A 26,046-nucleotide genomic window follows, 5' to 3' on the forward strand; every position below is an offset into this window, starting at 1 on the left:
AGATGAACTATTGAAATTCTCTCAAATTTTATGCAACTGGCTTAATTTTGAACCTTAGGAAGGAAGGAAGGAATCTCCTCCCACTTTTTATGTTCAAGTTGCTATTCTTAATTCTTTGAATAGCGCAATCAGCCATGACGCAAATCAGAGCTGTGATGATCTGCTTGAGTTGAGATGCATCTATACAATTGAGAGTTATGCATACAGCACAGAATATAAACCAAAAGGTGAAGCAAACTTTATTTTCAGGTAAAAACAGGAACCTGATGAATTGTTGCAGATTTGAGAAATCAGCACATCAAACAACAGGACAGAGCACTGCTTACAGGTGTTCTGTCTGTGTCGAGACAAAGGCCGGGATGTTTGTCCCAGGTGAGCACTGGGAGGAGGATAAGAGGAGACTGGAGCAACCAAAGACGGTGGGGAAAAAACTTAAAAATGAGAACAAGGGGGAAAAGAAAAAAAATTTGTTTTTTTACTCCAACAGGGAATGAAAACTGCTAATTTTGCTTAAAACCATATATATCAATTCAAAATGCTCTGGCCATAGAATAATAAACATTGGCCAGGCCAAGTTGCAGAACTTTTTAACCGACACAAAAGAAAACAAACAAGCTCTCCCTGCGTCCACTACGGAGGGGGTGGCTGCAGGAATCACCGTGTAATAAACAGTCCTAGTGTGTCCCTGGTGTAAGGCCAGTGATACCCCACGGCTCTGTTACATCTAAACTCTTAGACAAAGCTACCTAGTTATAAGGGCTGAATTATACTGACAATATACTTTAATTCCATGAATTTTAAATTGTATCTTAATTTGAGAACATGGAACAAAAGCCCATGGCTGACGAAGATGTACCAACTGTGGATTTTGTACACAAAAAACCTGTGTGAGCGGCACAGACAGTACACGGGTCGGGGTGGGCAAACTCGAGAGGGGTGGGAGGGCACGGAGCGGAAAGTACAGAGCTCGCCTGCTCAACTGTTTCTGTCAAACACACGTGAGCCTGAATTTCTGTACAAGAGTTGTCTTTGGAGGAAGCAAAACTGCAGACTTAGCTAGATGGATACACACAGCCCAGAATTAAACTGCACAGCGACATTTATTGTTTCAGCCTGGAAAAACATCCCTTTTTTAAATTTCACACAGCAAAGCAAGTTAAAAACTTCACTCGTCAAATAAATGATAATTTAAACAAGAACTTGCTAAAGAAACCTCATCACAACAACGTTTTAGGGCCTGATCACTTTAAGTCCATGGGGCCATTAATGAAGAGGAACCAAGTGTCTCTTATATTCTGCAAGCCATTTTCCTACAACGGGAAGGCGTAACATGTTTCCTTGACTCAGGTGACACACTTAGAAAAGAAATCATGATTGCTGTCTTTTGCTGTAACAGGCAGACACCACGCTTCCTGATGTGATCAGGAAAGATGGAACGACTGCTGCCCTTCTCTCGCAGCCATCAACAGCTTTTCCCGCATTATCTCGAGGCTTGAATAGTCCGGCAACTTAAGATAGTTCACACAGGTCATGACAGAGGGTAGGAAGTCATCTGGGTTCTCTGTTGATTCGAAGGTCTTCCGGACAATGGTCAAAGGTGGATTCAAGCTCCGGAAGCCTGATGAAGAGGGAAGGAAGAAGGACAAAGGAATGTGGTAAGTTTACAGGACGCCCGCCAGACAGCACAGGGAAAACTCGTGTCTCAACCTTGAGGAGAATCGGTCTGGAATCACAAGCATAGGCACCCTTTCTTATCTACTTCCATCAGAAAACGTCCCACACTGCTCTGCTGCACAAAATGACCACAGAGAGAAGGCACTTTTTCTTCCTGGGTAATGAACTCTACCCATTCAAGCTACACGGAGTGAAAGGACTCTGGTGCCTGCTTTAATTACATTCAAAGCCACTGTAACATGGCGGCAAACAGTGCTTTATGCTTTCCTTATGTTTTAAAGAGTGTCAATTCAACCCATATTAGGATTCATTTCTGAAAAAACAGACTTTAGAACCACTTCTCATCTAAGGGTTTATAAAATGTACAAATGCCTGAGAGTCTGAATAGAGGGAAGCAGCATTACATGTACATGAGCAATCCTACTTCAGTGTAAGAGTCTCTATGAACTGCCTTGCTAGTGATCTCTCTTATCTCTTAGTACACTGAAAACTTAACATTGCAATATTATACAACTAGAAAGAAGAAGAAAGTGTTAGCTGCTCAGTTATGTCTGACTCTTTGCAACCCCATGGACTGTAGCCCACCAGGCTCCTCTGTCCATGGAATTCTCCAGGCAAGAATACTAGAGTGAGTTGCCATTCCCTTATCCAGGGGATCTTCCCAACCCAGGGACTGAACCCAGGTCTCCCACATCGCAGGCAGATTCTTTACCATTTGAGTCACCAGGGACCTAAGAGGCACTTGTAAGTCAAAAAATATCCTGCTGTTGGCACTGAAGTTTTGCATGCACACACACTCTCTCTCTCACCACCCCCCTCCACACAGCTACAATAAATCAATAGTTGTACCCACCTCCAACAGGCAATCGTGGGCTACCTGTCACAAACTGGAGAAATAACCTCTGCTGTTCATTGTCAAAACTACTGAGAATCTCAAACAAGAACTTCACAGCCCGACTACAACAGAAATAAATACATCAAAGTTATCTCATCATATTAAAATATACTTCTGACTTACAATGAGCTAGAGACTGTTAAATGTAAATATGACTACATATGAATTCACTTTATAAATGCACACAAATTTGTTCTGTTGTTACAGCTGGAATTCAAATGGAATAGTTACTCTGGTGATAAATGAGACTTGTCTGGGACTGTTACAGGTATTTCCACTCTACTGTACATAAAATGGGTAATGGGGTGACAATGGCATCCCCATCTTTGCCTATCCTGCCCATTTTCACAGAAACACTTGGGGCAAAAAAGCCCAAAACCCCTTTCAGTCCTCAAGTCCCAGTCTTGAGAGAAATGAAGCCAAAATATTGGAAAGCCTCCTTTAATAGATAAACAAACTTTAAAATCTAGACCTATGTGTGTATCTGAAACCTGGCAGAGCCCAGGCCTTACCTGTCATGAGTGTAACCGTGATCTGGCCTGCAGCATTCCATCAGTGTCTTTGCATCCCAAGTGTCTGCTTTACTACCACACAGAAGCTGATCCAGCTGTGTGTTTAAACAAGGGCAACAGATTACTAAGGACACAACTGAGCAAAGTGGCACACGTTCTGTTTTGTGGTGTGCTGATACGAAGTCCACAAGCTTCTGCCTGGTGCTCTTTATACAACGTGCTCTTCCACTATTAATCACAGATTCACTCTTCTCTGTAGCTGACAGTAACAGGTGCCCTGACCATCTGCAGGGACTAGGTTCTAGAGAAGCCTTTAACTGAACCAAAACCTACCTAATTCTTCTCATTTCTTTAGAGGCTTTAACTTCATAATCTACCTCTGACCAGAGAGATTGTATAAATCCTGACTTCTAGAAACACAAGGGCACACAATAACAGAAGCTAACAGAGAGAATACTGAGCAGGAGAGAGAAGTAGGAGAAGAAAGCTGAACCCACAGCAAATAGGGAGGTTTTCCCGCTTTGCAAAGGCACTTCTATGCCAGATGGTTGTCTAGGACTAAGACAGTCAATATAGGACAGATGTTGGAAAGAAAGAAATGCTCATGTCCTTAGGATAAAAACCTAACATCAGTATCCAATTAAACCATCTCTCACCTGGTTGACGGCCCATTTGCAGGATGACTTGTCTACTTTGAGAAAATCTATTCCGCACATGTGAAATTTGCTATCTACTACATGTCACTCACTGTCAAGTACTTTATGTATCTTGTTCAGTGAGACAGAGTTTACCTCAATTTTATGAACGAGTCAGTCAGGTTATATACGAAAACCTGGATAAGGTCACATAGCTAAGCAGTGAGGTTGTTGATTAGTTACTAAGTCGTATCCGACTCTTTGCAACGCCATGGACTGTAGCCTGCCAGGCTCCTCTGTTCATGGGATTTCCTAGGCAAGAATACTGGAATAGGCTGCCATTTCCTTCCCCAGGGGATCTTCGTGACTCAGGGTTGAACCTGCATCTCCTGCACTGGCAGGCAAATTCTTTATTGCTGAGCCACCTGGGAAGCCCCAAGTAGTGAGGACCAGGATCCAATTCCAAAAGCAACCCTTGCTGTTCCAGGTGACACTTAGTGCCTAAAGGTGCCAGGTACACACGTTTTCAATAAGTAGCAAATCAGAGTGGACATAAAAATAATTGAGATTAAAATGCTAAGTCGTTCAAAGATTTGCAGATTCAGCCAGAAAATATATTATAGAAAAAATACTCACATCATAATGAATATTCTTCCTCACTCAGGAAATGATCTTATTTTTCCCAAACTACCCTCTTAAAGCACAACACGCCACAATTTTATTTGCTCATAACAACAGGGTATCTGACTAAAAAGCACAGAGATACCTCACGAAGATAATTACAGGTATGGAACTAGAGATGACCATTTCTTTTGCACACAAGCTACTCACTTCTTCTGGGTAGAAGTACTGGAGATGACTGAGTGGGAAGACTGATTCAAATCCATCTCTAAATGAATCAAATTGTCTGGAAACACCTTCATTTAGTGCCCAAAATATAACCAGCTGCAAAAAAAAAAGAAAAAAGAAAAAAGGTCTCTTTAAAAATCTGTGACCAGAGTTCAAGTTTCTTTCCTATTTAATATTTGGCAAAGTACAGTGAAATATCCTTCCTGATTACTTAAAAAAAAAAAAAAAAATTTCCAAGGTCTTTAGAATATGTTCCAGAAAACTGCGTAACAGATAGGTGAGGTCAACTTCTGATTCAGGGTCTGGCCATTAAGAAAATGTAAAAAATGCCACATGCATTTATATTTAGTGTGTTTTACATTTTTATTTATATAATATCCCTGTGAGTTACAAATTACCTTATCAGATGAAAAACAGATGAAACTTCCCAGGAGGACGAAATGTTATTGAGAATTAAAGATAACATTTCAAGAGTCACAATTAATTTTGGAAAAGTCTGGTCTCAGATCTGTAGGTGGCTTTCTAGAATCCAATGCTCTTTCCATTCAATGTCAGGATTAAAACAAAAGAAACTTTTCCAAAAGTAGTGATGATAAAGACATATAGACTGCAATCCAAAATATAATTTGGATCAGTACAAAGTTGTTTTTCCTTAATAAATAGGGTCAAGGATGGTGAGAGGGCAAACAAACATAAACGTCTCTACACAGGTATGGAGAACATCAAAGGCAATGAGGTCAAGTTAAGTGGCTTGAGGAGAGACAACACAAGGGATGTTCCTTTTCACTCATGTTTTTCTTAAACTAAGAAAATATGATGTTATTATATGGCATTCAAGCTTGAAGGCAGAGAGTTCACAGCTATACATGAGGCACTGTGAAATACCTGACAATGTCTCAAGTGCAAACCAAAGTTAAGGCCTGAAAAAAGGGACTTCATGTAGTCACCCCAGGCATTGAAGGTCTCAAACCAGTCCTTGCAGCAGCTCCCAGACACGCACCTGTGCTCCCTGGATCACCCACCCTCCCCCTCATAGCAGTCGGCCCCACCCCACGTGACCACCGCTGGCCTTCTCTCCAGGGGATGTGGCCAGTACGCACTCTTAGATACTCCTCCAAATTGTGGATGGTGACCGGTATATCCTTTCCTCCTTTCTTTAGTTCAATGTTAGGAAACCCTGGCAGAGTGAAATCCAATCCCAGATCCTCCACGGAGCAGCCATTCATAGTCAGGGTTTCTAATGCATACTGGAGACTCTCTTTGGTCTAAAAAAAGTAGGGGAGGGTGTTTGTCACAAATAATAATTCACTCATTTATGTTTGTGTTTATAAAATAAAAGGCTAATAAACTTCATACGTTTCTTTAGCTCTTAGGCTGTTCTTTGTTATAATTTACACAAAGTCACTGAGATCACATAGGAAATAAACATAAACACTTCAAAATCCAACTATTTTTATATAAGAAAACAAGACCGAGTGTTCCTTCAAAATGAGATGTTTGCTACTCAGTTTGACCATACTCAGATTTCACAGGTCATAACAGATAGCACCACTGGCTCAATGACATGAGTTTGAGTCAACTCCGGGAGCTGGCAATGGACAGGGAGGCCTGGCATGCTGCAGTCCATGGGGTCGCAAGGAGTTGGACACGACTGAGCGACTGAACTGAACTGAATTGTCTGCATAATGGTTGATTTAAGAGTGCAGGCTCTAAAGCCAGACAAACTTTTCACAAATTTTCAGCTAATCTTAATGAATTCAAGGGGGAAAAAAAAAAGTCACTCAGTCGTATTCGATTTTCTGGGACCCCATGTACTGTTTGTTGCCTGCCAGGCTCCTCTGTCTATGGAATTCTCCAGGCAAGAATACTGGAGTGCTAATTCCAATATATGTACGTAGCAAATAATAAGTAATACAACACAGCTAGGAAATTGCAAATACAAATAATGTACTTTCTAGTCAAAGTAGTTAACTTGTTTTCCCTGCAAGCTCAAATCTAAAGAACATTCAGAGATCCTTCATTCGATTACTGCAGGCCCAGCATTAACAACTCTGTATTCATACAGCAACACTGCGATGAAAACGGTTCCAATGAATTCCTAAGAAAAGTCAAGTCCCACTCTAAAGAGAGATGCATGTTAACAGCAGTTTGTATTACTCACTTTTTAAAAATGCTTAAGATTTTGAAGGCCTTATATAAAATATTATTTCTGAATCAAAGACCAACATACACACACAACTGCAAATTCTCTTTGAAAATAAGATGTCAGGAGAAAGAAAAAGAAGTACAAGACAAAGAAGGTAAATGACTTTCTGAATTAAAGATGCCCCTGGGTATGAAATTCATAGCGGTTAGACAGTCAAGATACAGAAAAGTAATCATTTAACAACAATAAAAAAGACTAGCAAGTTCTGGTTAACAGTCACTTTTTAAAAGAGGAAACGGAAAGCCGCTTAGGATTCCAGATAATTCAAAACACAGAGCTGGGGCGGGGCAGAGTTATTTAACATTAAGGTAAAATACTTTGTTGAGAATGTTTGCTTCTCTGCAAAAACACATGCTTAAGTCTCTCTCAGTTTGGGTACATCATTTCATGACACACAAGGAAGGTTTTCCATTTATCATTTGAAATGCTTGTCAGCAAAAGGACTTAATAAAAACTCTTCATTTTAATGTTCTCCCACTGGAAAGCTCTCAACAACGCTATTATTGATAGGAATCTAGAATATACAGAATGTCCTTTAGATGTTTAAAAGGGATTAGCCATTTTACATATTACATATTAAATTAAGAGTTACGCTTTAGCCCATTTTCCACGTATTTTTCTAGAATTTAAATTACCAAGTGGACGCTCAGCTTGGACACCTTGTTCCATCTGTATGCTTTATAAATAAGGAGGTAATACATTTAAGAATACCACCAGTCTTCAAGTTCTGGTTGAAGTTTTCTGGAATGTGGTTCTTTTGCTATGCGTCTTACACTTTTAAATTGGTAACATCAGAATAATAAACATTAGAAGAACAAATCTCAAAAGATCTGAGGAAGAGAATGCAGCAGACTACACAGGAGACAAGGATACATAAGAGAGCTTGTAAAAGCTCTAAGACCATGGCCTCCAGAGCAGAGAGCCTGGGTTTGAAGTCCAGCTCTCAGGTATTTCAGCTAAGTGACCTTGGGTAGGCAACTCAAACCATCTGCCTTGGGTTTATCATTGTAAGTGTGTAAATGTGTAAAGTAGGGATAACAAAAACATGTGTATTTCACAGGGGATTAAATGAATTAATACATGTAAGGCTCTTGGAAGAGGGTCATGAATTGTACTTTACTGGTGGGTGGAGAGGTTTGAGGAGGGGTGGTTTGTGGTGGTACTGCATTATTTACCTAAGAGATGATCTTGAATAAGATTATAGTAGTTTAAATTTTACAAAGTTGGTAAGCATAAGCCTAACTGGTGCTAAAAATCCTAAAACAACAGATTTTATATAGAAAAGATGGATCTGGCTTCTTTAAAAATGAATTTCTCTTAATAAATGTTTATCCAAAAATTACCATTAATAATTATCAATAAATATGGGAGAGAAAATTCTTACAAATCATCTTCTTTCTTGACAAAAAGGTACTCTAAAAGCCCCATCTCCAATAAGCTCCTGAAACATAATGTTTTACCTAGCTATAGAATCTTAATTCTTTATTTTTATTTTATGCAGTTTACAAAATATATGAGTTGATTTATCACTGGTCCATGTTACTTGCCCCAATATAAAGACATCTGACTCTATGCTGCTTCTCAAAAAATAAAATTTTGTCTTCTTCCGATGTCAGATACAGAACCCTACTCTCAGACTGAATCAAATTATTTAATTTTGTTTTTATATGAAGAATATACATTAATGATATAAAGATCAAGATTATTCATGAGATCTAACAGAGAAATCTCAACAGAAATAGTAACACCACCATGACCTTTAAAAATACCTTCCTGAGATTTCTCTAGAAACAAATGGGTTGTTCCTAAATTAAGCCATCTTTTCAGAAAATCAATCTGCTGTCCTGAGAATAGCTTTATTGATTTAAATGCTTACTGAAAGAATTCAATATGACAGAGTATCTGCCTGGATACACAGTGAAGTCGTTCAGTCATGTACGACTCTTTGAGACCCCATGGACTGTAGCCTACCAGGCTTCTCAGTCCATGGGATTTTCCAGGCAAGAGTACTGGAGTGGGTTGCTATTTCCTTCTCCAGGGGATCTTCCCGACCCAGGAATCAAACCTGGGTCTCCCGCATTGTAGGCAGACGCTTTACCCTCTGAGCCACCAGGGAAGCCCTGGGCCCGGATACATAATGTCCACCTAAAATGTAATAAACAAGCCCTATGGTTTTAGTTAGGGTGTATTTTATTTGCTGGTCAAGTTGCTTACTCATCATCTGGTGTTATTACAGGCCATCTTACCCACTGTAAAATCATGTTTCAGCTGTTATAATAACAATTAAACTCTTCCAATATAAAATAATAACCAGGTCAAACAGAAATCACTTAACACAGACCCCATCTTCTAAACCTACCTGGGATTTATCTTGTTCAAGTCTTTTCTTCTGTCTGACGATGTCTTCGAGGTGATACACTGACCTGGCTACAACTGGGTCAATGTCAAACAAATCGTGTGACGTCAGCGAAGTTTCTTGCCGGAGCATCCATTTATAAAAAGGTAAGCCCAGGGGAAGGTCCACCTAAAAGAGAAGATGCAAATGCTGTAGTCACATTAAGCTTCTAACAGTGCCTCCATGGGAGAAGGCGATGGCACCCCACTTCAGTACTCTTGCCTGGAAAATCCCATGGATGGAGGAGCCTGGTAGGCTGCACTCCATGAGGTCTCTAAGAGTTGGACACGACTGAGCAACTTCACTTTGACTTTTCACTTTCATGCATTGGAGAAGGAAATGGCAACCCACTCCAGTGTTCTTGCCTGGAGAATCCCAGGGATGGGGGAGCCTGGTGGGCTGCCGTCTATGGGGTCGCACAGAGTCGGACACGACTGAAGCAACTTAGCAGCAGCAGCAGCGCCTCCATTCTTTAAATGACACTCCAAGAAGTCATTTTAAAAGGTGAAGTAATCCCCGGGGGGCGGGGGTGAAGACGACAAATTTAAAAGCTGTTTCTCTTATTACATAAAACTGTCCCCATTTAAACTCAATCTGGGGCCCTGACAGTGAAAAAAAAAACTGAATACTAAAGATTTCTATTTAAACACTGACCCTAAAAAGGAAGCGTTCAACGATGGACGTATATTCTCCATAAGGACCTCAACACCAAGAGATGTTCAGAGGCAGCTTACTCTATTTTGGACCAAGTGAACATAATTCTACTTTAGCCTGTATTACCGCACATTCAGAAACAAGAATTTTAAAGAAACAATTAGTTGTAATTAAAATGAAACTTCAAAAATAATTAACAGCTCATTTTTTTCAACCAGGATCCCCCAGAGATCAAGCCACCCTTGATTCTCTGAACCTCTGCTACCACAGAAGTGGTCCACAGACTGGCATCTGGGTATCACCTGGATGCTGGTAAGGAAATGTGGAAACCTAGGCCTGACCCATGAGCTGCTGAACCAAAACTGGATTTTCAAAGAAATTCTCCAAGCAATTCATGTGCACATTAACATTTGTGAAAGCGCTCTCTTAAAATACAGCATTAAGTGTAGGGGATTAAGGGACTGGTGTAAAACAGAAGTATAACAGAACTGAAGAAAAACAACTCTAAACTTACCAATCTGAAATCCATGATAGCCTTGGCCATTAGTTTTCCTAAGAAGCGAAACTTCATTTTAACCTTTGCGATATGAGCTGGCTTAGCTGTCCTACCAAAGGGAAGTGCAAACAGGCCTTGGAGGTTTTGAATATACTTGGTCCCTTCTTGGCTTCCTATAAAACGAGTAAATCATCAAACTTTAGGTGTCATTTCACAAAATAAGGCAAAACCCGGTAATTAAGAACATTTAAGAAATTCAGTATTCTCAGGATCAGTCAGTAGATCACAGAATGAAGTCCTCTGGAGATGGAAGGGCCTCTCTTGTTGGATAAATGAGAAAACAAAGGTGAAAAGAAATGTCAGAGGTCCTGGCCCGCCACTGTAAGCTAAACATATATAATGAATTGTTATGGGCCCTTTCCCTGATAATGACAAACCGACACACTCACAAATGAGTTATTTACCTTTTGGATTGCTAAGAGTTACTTCTTCCCCTCTCCAGAGACCCAAGTCAGCTCTCTGCAGTTCCTGAGATACAAGTGCATAAAACTCCAGTGTAGGCCCAAGACCTGTGCCAACCTACAGAGGAAAAAAAGCAGGACAAGGGAAAGTTTACAATCTGTGCTGTCCCCTTTTTTAACCTGCTGACCTTTTGGCAAAGTCGATACTAATAGCAATTGTTTATCAGGATATATTCAAGCCTACCCCCCAAACTGTTGTCTTCCCTCAGTCCTGGTCACCTAGATGGAGAGCCCTTTATCACTTCCCACTCCTTGTGGCCCCAACATTTAAATTGTATGGTTTAAGTTCGTACACTGACAAGATTAGTCTTGTAGCCTCATGCCCTGGCCTCAGGGATAGATGGCAGTGTCTCGAAGGGATCCCCTTCCCTTCTCTCTTTGTGAACTGTTCCCCTGGTCCAAGAACAGTTTCCATGTCCACTCTGCAGCAGAAGCCTCTGTAGCTTTCCAGTTACCCTGCTCCTTTTTCAGAACTTACATTCTGGCTGCAAAAGGACTCATCACCTTACACTGCCATGATTTCACTCTATGCTAATGGCGTACCTCACCTGGGTTAACTTTAGTTCACCTTGTATCCTTTATAGTGCCTGGGAACATATTAGCCATTTAACAGAGGTTGCTGAATAAAATACACATAAAAACATGAAGGTCTGAACCCACATCAGCACCCACAGGGCTAACTCAGAGTGTGTTGGTGCTGCTTCAGATCCGGGGTGCCCTGGAGTCTCCCAAGAGCCGGGATACATACATGGGAGTGGCAGGCCTTGGAGAGTCTGATTTGGGAGGTCTGATTTACAGCCTGGGCACTGATATTTTTAAACAAGCTCCAAAGGGGGAGCACTGAGTAAAAACCCCTGCTCCATGCGACACATGATCCTGGCAGTCATCATTAACTTTCATGTCCTATGTGCTTACACCATAAATCAGATATACAACTAATGATAAGTTAATACCATAATTTATAAGCTTATTCTGTTTATAAGCTTATTCTAACCACAGTCCTGTTAGGAAGGTTCTATTTCACTTACTGATTACTAGTAAATAATGGGCATTATCGTACCATTAACATGGTTACTTTTTTAAAGGCACCCCCACTAGCTTAGATCTAGTCCACTGAGTAAGTGTAACTTTCTAAACAGCTACCTGCTTGGACCTGGCAATGCTTCCTGCCCCAGCTCACATCAGTCAGTACATAGTTTTAACTGCTATCAGCATTTACCTCCTGTTGCAACCAAAGCCTTGGAGCCATCCATGGCTCTTTCCCTTCTTGCATCCCATGTAACAACCCTCCATTAAACACTGGAAACCCCATCTTTAAAATCTGTGCTAAACTGGTAACCAAAGGATCTCTCATCTAGCCCAGTGCTGGAGCCTGCTAAGTGGTCTCTTGCGTCTCTACACCTCACATCCTACTCGAACAGCTCGAGAGTGATCCTCATACAGCCCAAGTTCACGTCATTCCTCCATGCCCTCCAAAGGCTCCCCATATCTCATTCAAGCAGAAGCTCAGATTCTGAGCTCGGCCTGCACGTCCTGTGTGACCCCTTGACACCTTCTAGCTAGCGTCATCCTTCAGCAGGACAAGAATTCTGCCTCAGGGCTTTTTGCTTCACTTTTCTTTTGCTAAGAGATAGTCTTTCCCCTAGATAGTAATGCTTGTGGTGGTTTAGTTTCTAACTTGTGTCTGACTCTTCTGACCCCAAGGACTGTAGCCCACAAGGTTCTTCTGTCCATGGGATTTTCCAGACAAGACTATTGGAGTGGGTTGCCATTTCCTTCTCCAGGGAATCTTGCCAAAGCAGGGATCAAACCCTTATCTCCTGCACTGCATGTGAATTCTTCATACCTCTAAGCCACCAGGGAAGTAACAGTACTGGCTGTTGCTCAAGTGTCAACTTACACCATCCTACCCCCGCCCCCATCATGCTCTTATTTTGCTTTAGTTTTCTTCAGCACACATCCTAACATATATATGTGCACCTGAGTGAGTGAGTGTGTATTGGCCTTCCCAAACTAAAAGCTCTGTGACAGTAAGGACTTTGTCTCTTTTGTCAGCTCTGGAGAAAGGTGGGAAAAGGCAGCAAAGAAAAAAACTGCATTAACACCTGGCGTCCACCAGATGGTGCTTTAAAGCAATTATCCCTATCTCCTTTCAGCATAATTACCCCAGGCTAAACAGAAATCATAGATCAAAGCAGCCTATTTTCTTCATCCCAATATTGTTATTTCTAACAGGAAAACAGACTCAACTTAAAATATTAAATGACATGGGAATCACTGCATCCACCTTCATTCTAGCAAGTCTCTGCGAGAGAGGAAGGACCAGGGCACAGCTGCTCTGACAAGTCACCCTCCACTGGGTGACCAACAACCCTCCAGACCAACCGAACCTTTTCAGGGATTTTCATCCTGCCCAGCCGCTTCTTAAAAAAAAAAAAAAAAAGCAGATATTCTGGTTTTGCATAATCAGTTTTTAAATGAATGTGGAGGTAACAAAACTTGCCAATCTCAAAATGTTTCTTTGGCATGTGGATCACTTACAGCGGAGAACAATCAAGGCCCAAAAGACGGAGAAGAAACTTTGACTCACTCGCTAACTGCCTAGAAGAATTAGACAAAGGGCCTGTCCCCAGAATAGAGCTATCACCAGTGGCATCTGCAAAGAATACAGGCCAGAGACGGCCAGGGACAGTTTGGGGGGTGGGGCGGCGGGGGACAGAGCTTTGAGAGCAGAGTCCACTCTTGGGTCCCATTGTCGCTGCCTGGCCCAGCAAATATTTATTTACGAAACATCTGCTCCATGTGAATTGCCTTCCTCTCCTTTGAAGTCTGAAACCACTACCCCCACATCCTCTTTTGTCTTTGGGCTAAAGGTGGTATTTAAGATGAGAACTTTGACCATTTTGATGAGTTAAGAGTCTGTTTCATTTTTTCCTGTAATCTGTCCCATGCCAATTTTGTAGACCAACCAGAAGAATCTAGAAGGGTAGAGGAAAATGTCTTCCTCTCCAACAGGCAGGAAAAACATAAAGGTCTAAAAACAAACACTGAAAAACAAAAACAGTTTGACAACTCTCTTATTTGAAATTTTCAAAGTCTTTTTCTTTCCAAAATTAAAGCTTATATACTGCTGCTAAGTCACTTCAGTCGTGTCAGACTCTGTGCGACCCCACAGACGGCAGCCCACCAGGCTCCCCCATCCCTGGGATTCTCCAGGCAAGAACACTGGAGTGGGTTGCCATTTCCTTCTCCAGTGCATGCAAGTGAAAAGTGAAAGTGAAGTCGCTCAGTCGTGTCCGACTCTTAGCGACCCCATGGACTGCAGCCCACCAGGCTCCTCCGTCCATGGGATTTTCCAGGCAAGAGTACTGGAGTGGGGTGCCATTGCCTTCTCCAGCTTATATACTAACATATATTACTACCATGTGACAGATAATGTGCTTTTTATATTTTAGCTCATTTAATCATTTTAACAACATAATGGGGTAGGTACATTTATTGTGCCCTTTGCTGGGTTATCACTGGGGAGTTTACATAACTTGCCCAACTTCATATAGTCAGTAAGTGGCAGCACCAGACTTGCCAGTCTAGGCTCCTAACCTTTCACTGTTGGGGCGGCTGGGTCACCTGTAGCTTCAAATCCTGGGCTTGGGTGGTTTGCTGAGCCCAGAGACTGGCTTAGTTCCTCCCTGGCTTACCAGTCATCTCTATTTGATAATGGAGCCCATTTCGTTTTGACATTTTAGATCAAGTTTCTTCTAGAGCTAGTGAGAAAGACTTCCTAACAGCCACCAGCTGACTTAAACGGTTGAATATGACTTATAACCTGAGGCCCTGGGCACATATGAAGCCAGCACCTCTCCCAACTCCTCTTTCCCAACGAAGCCAGCTCACAGACTCTTTGCTTCCAGAATCATCAGGTGAGACTCATTAATGAAAATCATAAAATTATGATTTCTCTATCAGTAATTCAATCCTGTCCCCTGGAATAATCAGTGTGATGCTATTCTGAACCTGTTTAGGACTCATGTAAGATGCAACCTGAAGAGAGGCATTAAGGATGAGAGAGAAAGGACACTCATGCCTGGTGAGAGGAAAATACGGAGTTAAAAAACATAGACAAGGCATGTTTAAATAACCAAGCAGACCAAGCTGACTAGGGCAAAGATCTTACAGTTTTATAAATAAGAAATCTGGGTTTGTAAACAATTAAGTACTGTATCTCTTCAGTCTGGCAGATTACAGTTTGTGGGGTTGCAGAGAGTTGGACACAACTGAGTGACTGAGTAAGCTAGCAATCAGTATAATGGAACATTATATGTTATGTTCATGAGTTTTAGAAATCTAAAGACTTAAGTTTTGTCCTAAAGAAAAAAAAATTAAGGGAAAGAGAAAGGAAAGCATCCTCAGGAGACTCAATACTTCTGGGTCAAAGTAGACAGAAAATCATTATTTCTGTCAAAATCTGATTATTTCTGTCAAAATCAGTGAGCCTCTGGTGCACTGGCCTGGCTGTTTAAAAACATCTCAAAAGAAACAAAAGACAAAGATTAGAAAGAAAAGTTGTCTTTTTTCATTGATGACATGACGGTCTCCAACATGGATCACAGCTCACACCTACTGCCTGCTTTGTACAGTCTGTAAACTAAGAACGAGTTTACAATAATAAAAATTCTTGAACAATATCTCATCATGTGTAAAAATTACATGACTTCAAATTTCAGTGACCACAAATAAAGTTTCACTGACACAAGGCCACGCTTGTTTCATGTCTGCATTGTGCAGGGCCATGTTCACCTACCAAGGCAGAGCTGAGGTATTCTGATGAAGATCCAAGGGCCCACAAGTCTGAAATATTTATTTTCTTGCTCTTTATAGAGAAGTTGCCCAAGCCCTGTATCTACAATCCTCCCAAATGATTTAGAAATTTCTAGAACCAATAAGTTTATCAAGGTCACAGGAAACAAAGTCAAGGTGAATAAAGGCTGGGGACTGACTGTAAAATGGTCGAAAAGACCTTTTTGTGGTGATGGGATTTTATTCTTTATCTTGATGTGGTAGTGGTTATAGACCGCATACATCTATCAATTTTCAGAACTGTGTAACTTAATGATAAAAGAGTGAATTTATATGAGTTGTAGCTCAGTAAACAGTAGTTGGAAGATTTTGAAAGTTATATTTAAAATCTTTCACTTTATCAACCTAAACAAACACTTGCTTTTTTGCCAGGGGAAAAAACCCCAGTCTTTCATTATACGATGTAACCTCAAAAAAATGGAGAACTTGGAACAAATCACTGAAGGGAAAACAGACTAAATCTCAGGTTCTGAGATAAATTTCCCAATCATCTTTTAGAACTTCACAGGACCAAGAAACTCCAGTGCCATCTTGTCACAAGCACAAGTCAACAGCCTCCTAAGCTCACCTCATTTTCATACTGGATTTCTAACATGGCCCGTGAGCTGCCAAGATCCTGCATCACAGACTCCGCTTGTTTCAGCAGCTCCTCTCTGTTCACAGTACGCTGCAAAAGCAAGTACAAATGTGAGGAGATTTTAATAAACACATGGCATTTCTCTCGGTGGGGGGGAAGGAATCAATTGTTAAAAATTATTTCTTAAAAAAGCACACCTCAAAATGTTTAAGATACAGCTGCAGTGCTACAAACATAAACAACATCCTGCTATCGTGAAGAAATGCTGAGTGTAATTACTATCTTGAGCACATGGGATATTCAGAAAATTCAAGATGGTAAAGGAAGGATCTCTGTAACCTTCTCAAACATCAATGGAATTCAGAGCTGTGGCTCCACAAAGTCTCGCTGGGTACATTTGCTGATGATGGAGAAGTAACATGCAGGTGATAGCTGAGCAGCAGACCGCCTGGCTCTGACCTGCAGAGATCCTACAAGCACTACTGCAAACATCTACTGAGGATTCATGGCGCCAAGAAAGGTACTGACAGACTCCCAAATTCTACCATTGCTTTGTGTTTCAGAATGATAAATGATACAAACAAAGACAGGATTTAAAAAATGTTTTTCTGTTTCACTTCTCATTCCTCCCAATCCCCCCTCTTTAAGGCCATCACTAATGGCTTTCATGGAGCCATTCTGGAGACAGACCTTCTTATTACAAAGACAGACTTGAATAGGACTCCTCAGCAAGAAAGAAACAGATGAACACACAAGTCCTGAGGAAAAGGCAGTGCAGTGTGGGAAGTGCAGGACAGGTCTTGGATGGAAACAGCCCAGGGCTATGTGGTTTAGAGCTATCAATGTGAGGCCAGGATTAGAAGCACAAAAAAATGAAGTCAGCAACACAAGGGCTGACTGGCTTAGACACATGAACACATCAGGGATGTGATGTATCTCTTCTGATTGAACTGATTCACCAAGGGAATGATGTGGATTTGATTAATTCTACCTACAGCATAAAGGCATCAGTTATAAAAGGGAGACAGAGTTCATAATTTAGAAAGAAAAGAAAGTCTCAATTAAAGAACACAGATGATGTTTTTCTGTTTGGAGACTAAAAGAGAAAAACAATCATAAAAATCATTATAGAAACTGAGGATGGGAGAGGACTCTTACTGGAGTAAAGAAGAATCTCAAGAGATTCTAAGACATTGACAGGAAAATATGGAGAACACATTTGGATAAGAAGAAAACCAAAGACTATGACTAAGGTAGGTCCATGAATCAAGCTCCATGTTAGATCTATGAATCAAGGCAAACTGGAAGTGGTCAAACAGGATATGTCAAGAGTGAACATCAACATTTTGGAACTGGCAAACTAAAATGGACTGGAATGACTAAATTTAACTCAGAAGACCATTACATCTATGACTGTGGGCAAGAATCCCTTAGAAGAAATGGAGTAGCCATCATGGTCAACAAAAGAGTCCGAAATGCAGTACTTGGATGTAATCTCAAAAACAAGAGAATGATCTCTGTTCGTTTCCAAGGCACACCATTCAATATCACAGTAATCCAAGTCTATGCCTCAACCAGTAATGCCGAAGAAGCTGAAGTTGAATGGTTCTATGAAGATCTACAAGACCTTCTAGAACTAACACCCCAAAAAGATGTCCTTTTCATTATAGGGGACTGGAATGCAAAAGTAGGAAGTCAAGAGATACCTGGAGTACGAAGCAGGGAAAAGGCTAACAGTGTTTTCCCAAGAGAACACACTGGTCATAACAAACACCCTCTTCCAGCAACATAGAAGACTCTACATATGTACATCACCAGATGGTCAATATGGAAATCAGACTGACTACATTCTTTGCAGCCAAAGACAGAGAAGCTCTATACAGTCAGCAAAAACAAGACTGGGAACTGACTGTGGCTAAGATCATGAACTCCTTATTACCAAATCTAGACTTAAATTGAAGAAGGTAGGGAAAACCACTAGACTATTCAGGTATGACCTAAATCAAATCCCTTACGATTATACAGCGGACGTGACAAATAGATTCAAGGGATTAGATCTGATAGACAGAGTGCCTAAAGAACTATGGTCAGAGGTTCATGGCGTTGTATAGGAGGCAGCGATCAAGATCATCCACAAGCAAACGAAATGCCAAAAAGGCAAAATGGCTGTCTGAGGAGGCCTTACAAACAGCTGAGAAAAGAAAAGAGGTAAAAGGCAAAGGAGAAAAGGAAAGACATACCCATTTGAATGGAGAGTTCCAAAGAATAGCAGGGAGAGATAAGAAAGCCTTCCTCAGTGATCAATGCAAAAAAATAGAGGAAAACAATAGAATGGGAAAGACTTGAAATCTCTTCAAGAAAATTAGAGATACCAAGGGAACAGTTCATGCAAAGATGGGCACAATAAAGGACAGAAATGGTATGGACCTAACAGAAACAGAAGATATTAAGAAGAGGTGGCAAGAATACACAGAAGAACTATGCAAAAAAGATCTTCATGATCCAGATAACCACAATGGTGTGATCAGTCACCTAGAGCCAGACATCCTGGAATACGAAGTCAAGTGGGCCTTAGGAAGCATCACTACAAACAAAGCTAGTGGAGGCAATGGAATTCCAGTTGAGCTATTTCAAATCCTAAAAGACGATGATGTGAAAGTGCTGCACTCAATATGCCAGCAAATCTGGAAAACTCAGCAGTGGCCATGGGACTGGAAAAAGTCAGTTTTCATTCCAATCCCAAAGAAAGGCAATGCCAAAGAATGTTCAAACTACTGCACAGTTGCACTCTTCTCACATGCTAGCAAAGTAATGCTCAAAATTCTCCAACAGGCTTCAGCAGTACGTGAACCATGAACTTCCAGATGTTCAAGCTGGATTTAGAAAAGGCAGAGGAACCAGAGATCAAATTGACAACATCTGTTGGATCACTGACAAAACAAGAGAGTTCCAGAAAAACATCTACTTCTGCTTTATTGACTACGCCAAAGCCTTGGACTGTGTGGATCACAACAAACTGTAGAAAATGCTTCAAGCGATGGGAATACCCAACCACCTGACGTGCCTCCTGAGAAATCTGTATGCCGGTCAAGAAGCAACAGTTAGAACTGGACATGGAACAACAGACTGCTTCCAAATCAAGAAAAGAGTACATCAAAGCTGTATATTGTTACCCTGCTTATTAAACTGTAGGCAGAGTACATCATGAGACATGCTGGGCTGGATGAAGCACAAGCTGGAATCAAGACTTCTGGGAGAAATATCAATAACCTCAGATATGCAGATGATACCACCCTTATGGCAGAAAGAGCCTCTTGATGAAAGTGAAAGAGGAGAGTGAAATAGCTGGCTTAAAGCTCAACATTCACAGGACTAAGATGATGGCATCCGGTCCCATCACTTCATGGCAAATAGATATGGAAACAGTGACAAACTATTTTGGGGGGCTCCAAAATCACTGCAGGTGGTAACTGCAGCTATGAAATTAAAAGACACTTGCTCCTTGAAAGAAAAGTTATGACCAACCTAGACAGCATATTAAAAAGCAGAGAGAGACATTACTTTGCCAACAAAGGTGTGACTAGTCAAAGCTATGGTTTTTCCAGTAGTCATGTGAGAGCTATACAGAAAGCTGAGTACTGAAGACTTGATGCTTTTGAACTGTGGTGTTAAAGAAGACTCTTGAGAGTCCCGTGGACTGCAAGGAGATCCAACCAGTCCATCCTAAAGGAAATCAGTCCTGAATATTCATTGGAAGGACTGACGATAAAGCTGAAACTCCAATACTTTGGCCACCTTAAGCGAAGAACTGACTCACTGGAAAAGACCCTGATGCTGGGAAAGATTGAAGGCAGGAGAGGAAGGGGACAACAGAGGATGAGATGGTTGGATGGCATCACTGACTCAATGGACATGAGTTTGAGTAAGCTCTGGGAACTGGTGACATGACAGGGAGGCCTGGCATGCTGTAGTCCATAGTGTCACAAATAGTTGAACATGACTGAACGACTGAACTCGTCTGTAAACCAACAGGGAGAATTAGATGCATCACACGTGTAGTTTTCCCACTATTTTAAAAGCTCAGTATGACTTAACTTTAAATACTTATGGGAGAAACTTACTTTTTTTCTGTCCAATCTAGGTGCAACTCTGCTATCTTGAGAATCAGACTGGTTGATCTCTGGGTTGGTATCAAGTAATCTTTGCATTGCTCGGTCCCGATCAAATGCAGTTACATAGAAAAGCATTTGCCGGGTATCAAAAGGGAAGAAAAATGGGCTGTAAAAAGATGTGATATAAATTTATTAACAGAATTAGAATCAGAACCCACTTAAAAATCCTATCTTAGAAACAACTTTTGATATGATACAGATTAATAATTACAATGTAATCAATAAAAATGGTCTACTCAAACTAATTTTGAATAATCTTCATAATTCTTGCATGAACTTTCTAAGTGATTTAGTAATAATATATTAAGCAGCCATTCACTATGAAATCTGAAATTCAACCACTAAGATCAAGTCCATCCAAGATCATCTTAAATCTACCCAACAATCTCTTAGTAAATATGTATAACATGATTTGCTCAGTTGCTCAGTCGTGTCTGACTCTTTGCGACCCCATGGACTGTAGCCTACCAGGCTCCTCCATCCATGGGATTTTCCAGGCAAGCATACTGGAGTGGGTTGACATTTCATGATTAGGGAAGGTTAAATTTTAAAATATAATCATCACTTCACCAGCCCACCCCATTTCACCATATACACACAAATAATGGTTTTACTAAACTTACGATTTTCCTCTTAGTTTTGGCATTTGTCAAGTCACTCAAAACTGCCAAGGCAGCTGGTGGTTTTTAAAAAAATGAATGCTGCAGTAACATAGGCCTTGCTACCTCCTGATACACGATTTTGGAAGATCTTGACACAGAGCTGCCAAGAGCATTTCTTAGGGCTTCCCTGGTGGCTCAGAGGGTAAAGTGACTGCCTGCAATTCAGGAGACCTGGGTTTGATCCCTGGGTCAGGAAGATCCCCTGGAGAAGGAAATGGCAACCCACTTCAGTATTCTTGCCTGGAAAATCCCATGGACAGAGAAGCCTGGCAGACTACAGTCCATGGAATCGCAAAGAGTTGGACACGACTGAGTGACTTCACTTAAACATTCAGTATCCATCCTGTCCAATATGGAAATTCAGGCAAGGATGTGAAGAATGTGACTAGAAAACTCAATTTTCTTTCATTTTAATTCATCTAAATGTAAATACAGCCACATTTGGCTATGGTTACTGCATTCACCAGTGTAGTCCTATTGTCTCTGAGAATGTAGGTCTGGACCCAAAGAGGCTTGGCAAATCAACCAACTCCACCTTTGGTTTCCAATTTTATGATGGACAACAGTCGAATCTCTTTGGTCAAATATCCTTTTTTTCTTTCCTATTTCACATATAAAGACACTATCAAGTAGACCCAGGACTGGCCCCAGTTAACCCTGTCTGGCCACTAAAGTGACATCATTACGCTCAACTAACGACTATGCTTTTGTAACAAATTATGTTGTGTTACTGACATAAATGGTAACACTCTCAAGCCCACCAGGACAGAAGTGATTGTCTTACCAGGTTTTTCCTAGTTCAGTGAGCCATGTAGGGATGTTTCCTGTCATGATTACCAAAGGATCTTGAAGCTGCCTATTTGCTTTTGCTGTCAACTTACTGTTAATAAATTCACTAGTTGGGATAATCTCCTTGCACATTGCATTCTGTAAAAAAAAAAAAAAAAGAAAGAAAGTCTGTTATGTAGTAAAACATGAGGATTATGTTTCTGTTCATCTCCTTTATCCCCAAATACGTACACAGAGTGCTTAGATATCCCCTGCTGGCTTCTAACATACAGCTTCCCGTTGGTATGTCCCAACCCAAACAACAATTTTTACAATGCATAGCTGAAACATCCCAAACCCCACAGGCCGCTGGCACTAGCTCAGCCATGGACACACTAGCTGATGTTTCAAGCAAGGCCAACTCCCCTTCATTCTTCCCTCCATTATTTTTATGTATTGAAGACAGCATTCAACTTTTGCCTGACCTCATATACATCTTGAATAAATGGACTTTAAGCTAAACGTACCTAAAGATTTAATTACAATAAATTAATGTTCAATTCTTACTTTGTTGCTTGATTTCACAAATTATACCTAGAGAATAATTTATGAGTCTGCCAAGAGAACTAATCCAAGAACATGGGGTGGGGGCAGGGAGGGAGAAGCTCCGCTGACAAGTACACTGCAAGTTACTGGGCTGGGATTCCCGCTATTTGGCTGAATCACTGTTTTTCTTTCTAGTACAACAGGAAATTGATCAACCACTAGACAGAAACTATGAGATAACATGTTATGACAATACAACAGGAAAACTTCAAAAGTAGGCAGCATTACTCACATCATACAAGTAATACCAGTATCTACTGACGGCGTGTAAAACTCTTAAAAGAAGAATTACATCTAATGACGGGTCTTCAAAAGTTATATTTTCGGGTGCTGTGGGTATGAGGTAAACTTCTAAAGGATTTGATACGGATGGGCACACTCCATCTAGAGGGCAAAAGTTCAAAGTTAAGTGCTGATCAAAGTTAGAAAGTTATAGCTAATGGAGCCAGCATCATCTCTTTGTGCCTAAAACAGTGACCACAAGTGATTAAGGTTTAACGCTCAGTATCTTATTAGTATAGTAAGTACTGATAGCTTAAACATTTCTTTCTCCTTATCTTATAAATAAATCATCCAGGCTTAGGAAAATTTCACTTTTCCTCCCATACCAATACACTATAGAGAAAAACTGACTCCTTTGTATTTCCTCTTTACACTAGAAAAACAGTTAACAAGAAAATGGCCATAGAGGAGTAAAGACAAAATATTTACATTCACAGTTATAGATATTTCCTGGATTTTTTAATATCCAGTTTAAAATGACCATATAAAACAAACACTAGCAAGTTTTAAGGACATGACAGAATGTGACAGTTTCAAGTAGGAGCTGAGATTCCTTTGCTGTTAGATCTCACAAATAGCAATTTAAAAAAAAGACTGAGCTGTTATCATTTACTTTTACCAAGCAAAGAAATTAAAAAGTACAACATGATCACTGCATAAAAGGGCAATTTTTTAATATTGAAAACACAGAGACAAATATCTCAAAATAAAGACCATCTTATGTTGAAAAAAAACTTAGTTCTATGAAAAACTAAATTGCTATGATCACTTATTTCTGTAGACCCGGGAAATTTCAACATCACCAGTGACTGGAAACCCCTGATAGGGAGTGGTCCCCCAGGAAAGCAGCCTATCAGTAAGGCATGGTTACCATCATATTAAAAAAGGGTGGGAAATGAGCAAAATCAGACTGGAAGGAAATACTACAAAGAAAGGTAAGTCAACTGGGAGGTGTCAACTACTTTCGGTAGTCATTTTATATCCTGGCAAAACTTTCTATTGCTTTTATAACTGTTAGATCATACTATTATAACAAGTAACAATAAAAGCTAAGGGACACCCTGCCAATGACCAGTCTCTTCTTTAGTGAATATGTTCTACTAATGAAATTTGCTTTTGATTTCATGAAAAAGTTTTTCCCAATATTCTCTGAAAATAAGGTTTCACACGGTTCAATTTAAAGCAACCAAGTGTTTGTAGTAATTTACATCTTTATAAATTATACATAAAGCTTTTACTACTAGATATAAAACACTGTTAAAACCTTGAGGGCAGGAAGTCTACTGCCCCACAGCAGTGGCAATCCACTGCCCCGTCGGCATCGCTCACCATTCCACAGCTCATCATGCTTTTTTGCATTTCTAGGGGAAGTTTTTGTTGGAGCTGTCTGGGCTCTTCCTCTTTTACCACCAACACAATCTTTATTACTTTCTTCGTCCTCTCGCACAGGTTTGTACCTAAAGTAATAGAGTGTGAAAACCAAAAGTAGATTTTAAAACTGCAAGTTATTCTTTAAGGCCAAAGTGCAAGCCACAGATACCACAGTTACCAGAACAACTCTCTGAGATCTAGCCACTCTCTCCCTAGTTGTGGATTTGGAGAAATGTCAGTGGGACTACAAAGACCCCCCGAGACTACCATCCTAGGAGAGGCCAACTCCAAGGGCTGGTTCTGGGAAGAATCACTCTCTTTCAGTAAGTATGCAGACATTCATCAGCAACGTAGGAAACTGCACCCAAATGCCTCTAAGGGATAAAAGGTGCCAAACTTCCTACTACCTACAGGAACATCATCTTATGTTCTTTTCTGACTTATTTAAAGAATTGAAGCTACTAGAAAAGTAGAGACAAGTTATGATTATTTATTGCCCAAACACATTTTCATGTAGATTTAATGAGGAAGCTCACACACACACACACACACACACACACACACACACACAAAGATGGAACGCTGAAAGTGGCTTTCAATAACAAACTACAGAATTCAGAGTCCATTCTCTCGTTATGCAAGCCAGCCAGTAATAGGAATTCCAAAACACACGAACACTGCTGATGAAAAACCAAAGACATTTTCAGACTTGCCATATCGTATGAGTTTTCGTCCAAATACCAGCTCTTCCTAGAGGATTGCTCTCGTCATCCGTGGACTCCCGTTCATCTTCAGCCTGTATACTGAACTGCCGTACTGCCTGATACACAGTCATGTTATACGGTAGCAAATGCTCCCCGATGTAAAACTGTAGCCTGTGTCTCACATTTCCGGAATTTAAGAACTGAGCAGCCTAAACAGAGCAAAAACAAAATCCTTTTAAGCTATCGGCCTCGAACTTTACACATTAAAACAGGGTGGGAATAGCACCCTACCAGAGATTCGTCTATTTCCTCATCAGAACCATCGTCGTCACTGTCTTCGTCATCTTCTCTTACTCTTCCATACCCTAAGGACCCAAGAAGTCTGTTAAATTCCTGGCAATTTTGGGTGGCAAAGAAAAACCTATATATACGCTTGTTAAACTAACATACTCCTAGAAAAATATGTATATTACATTTTGATCTAATCATTCCTGGAAAAACATATATATTACCCTTTGATCTACAAAGCAGAAAGATCTAAGGAAACTGTCAGGTACAAAATGTCACATCTATTACATTACATTACAAAATGTCATTTCTATTACACCAGCATAAATTAAGCCATCACCCACCCAGTCATCCAAGCAAGCAGTCAACCCCTAAAAAAACTTAACATTTCTATATACTACATATAAAGTAAGTAATGAGCACACAAGTTCCTGATGCTAGGTTTTGACAAACACAGCAATGAACAGGGAGATAATTTATATATCCCTTAATGTTAATTTCATCCCAAATGTACACATAAACACACAATATACATATATAGAAAGTACCTCTAACTACAAGGTATCTCTCAATAGCCTGCACCAAAGCCAGGGGGTCAATCTTGACAGGTCCACCCTTCCACTGCTTCACATTTGCACAGTCTGGATGTCTTTGTAACTGGCATTTTAACTGATGTGTGTTGAAAAATTTTAAAGCCTGTGATCCTCTGTTGAGAGAGAAGCTCAAGATAATTTGTGAAAAAAAGTTATTCTATTATTTTCAAAATCAGCATACATTAATTAAAATAAAAGCATGATAATACAAACTCTGCATCTTCCTGGGGCACAAAGTAACTATGTAAATAGTACAGCCAGCAATTCCAAGTTACTGGAAAAGACTTATCATAAAACAGGATGTGCACACATGCATATGAGAACATTCA

The 26,046-nt window shown here is 40.4% G+C and overlaps 1 protein-coding gene across 16 annotated transcripts in view; it reads right to left on the bottom strand.

Moving 5' to 3' along the window:
• Positions 1 to 1,081: 1,081 nt before the first annotated feature.
• The window catches only part of TRIP12 (thyroid hormone receptor interactor 12), a 151,165-nt gene continuing 126,200 nt past the window's right edge, over positions 1,082 to 26,046 (bottom strand). For 11 of the 16 annotated variants that reach the window (XM_070773376.1, XM_070773412.1, XM_070773409.1 and 8 more), the window contains 16 exons: positions 25,673 to 25,845; positions 25,128 to 25,201; positions 24,846 to 25,045; positions 24,091 to 24,218; positions 22,712 to 22,863; positions 21,890 to 22,032; positions 20,393 to 20,549; positions 16,263 to 16,361; positions 10,781 to 10,895; positions 10,335 to 10,489; positions 9,131 to 9,295; positions 5,666 to 5,830; positions 4,548 to 4,661; positions 3,082 to 3,176; positions 2,528 to 2,631; positions 1,082 to 1,618 (listed from right to left, as the gene is read on the bottom strand). In XM_070773376.1, coding sequence (XP_070629477.1) covers positions 1,422 to 1,618; positions 2,528 to 2,631; positions 3,082 to 3,176; positions 4,548 to 4,661; positions 5,666 to 5,830; positions 9,131 to 9,295; positions 10,335 to 10,489; positions 10,781 to 10,895; positions 16,263 to 16,361; positions 20,393 to 20,549; positions 21,890 to 22,032; positions 22,712 to 22,863; positions 24,091 to 24,218; positions 24,846 to 25,045; positions 25,128 to 25,201; positions 25,673 to 25,845 — 2,236 coding nt within the window. In that variant the 3' untranslated portion in view covers positions 1,082 to 1,421. The remainder of the gene's footprint in view (positions 1,619 to 2,527; positions 2,632 to 3,081; positions 3,177 to 4,547; positions 4,662 to 5,665; positions 5,831 to 9,130; positions 9,296 to 10,334; positions 10,490 to 10,780; positions 10,896 to 16,262; positions 16,362 to 20,392; positions 20,550 to 21,889; positions 22,033 to 22,711; positions 22,864 to 24,090; positions 24,219 to 24,845; positions 25,046 to 25,127; positions 25,202 to 25,672; positions 25,846 to 26,046) is intronic. The other 5 variants (XM_070773421.1, XM_070773418.1, XM_070773406.1 and 2 more) reach the window with 1 other exon arrangement.

This window comes from Bos indicus, chromosome 2, assembly GCF_029378745.1.
Source record: "Bos indicus isolate NIAB-ARS_2022 breed Sahiwal x Tharparkar chromosome 2, NIAB-ARS_B.indTharparkar_mat_pri_1.0, whole genome shotgun sequence".
NCBI classification, from domain to species: Eukaryota; Metazoa; Chordata; class Mammalia; order Artiodactyla; family Bovidae; genus Bos; species Bos indicus.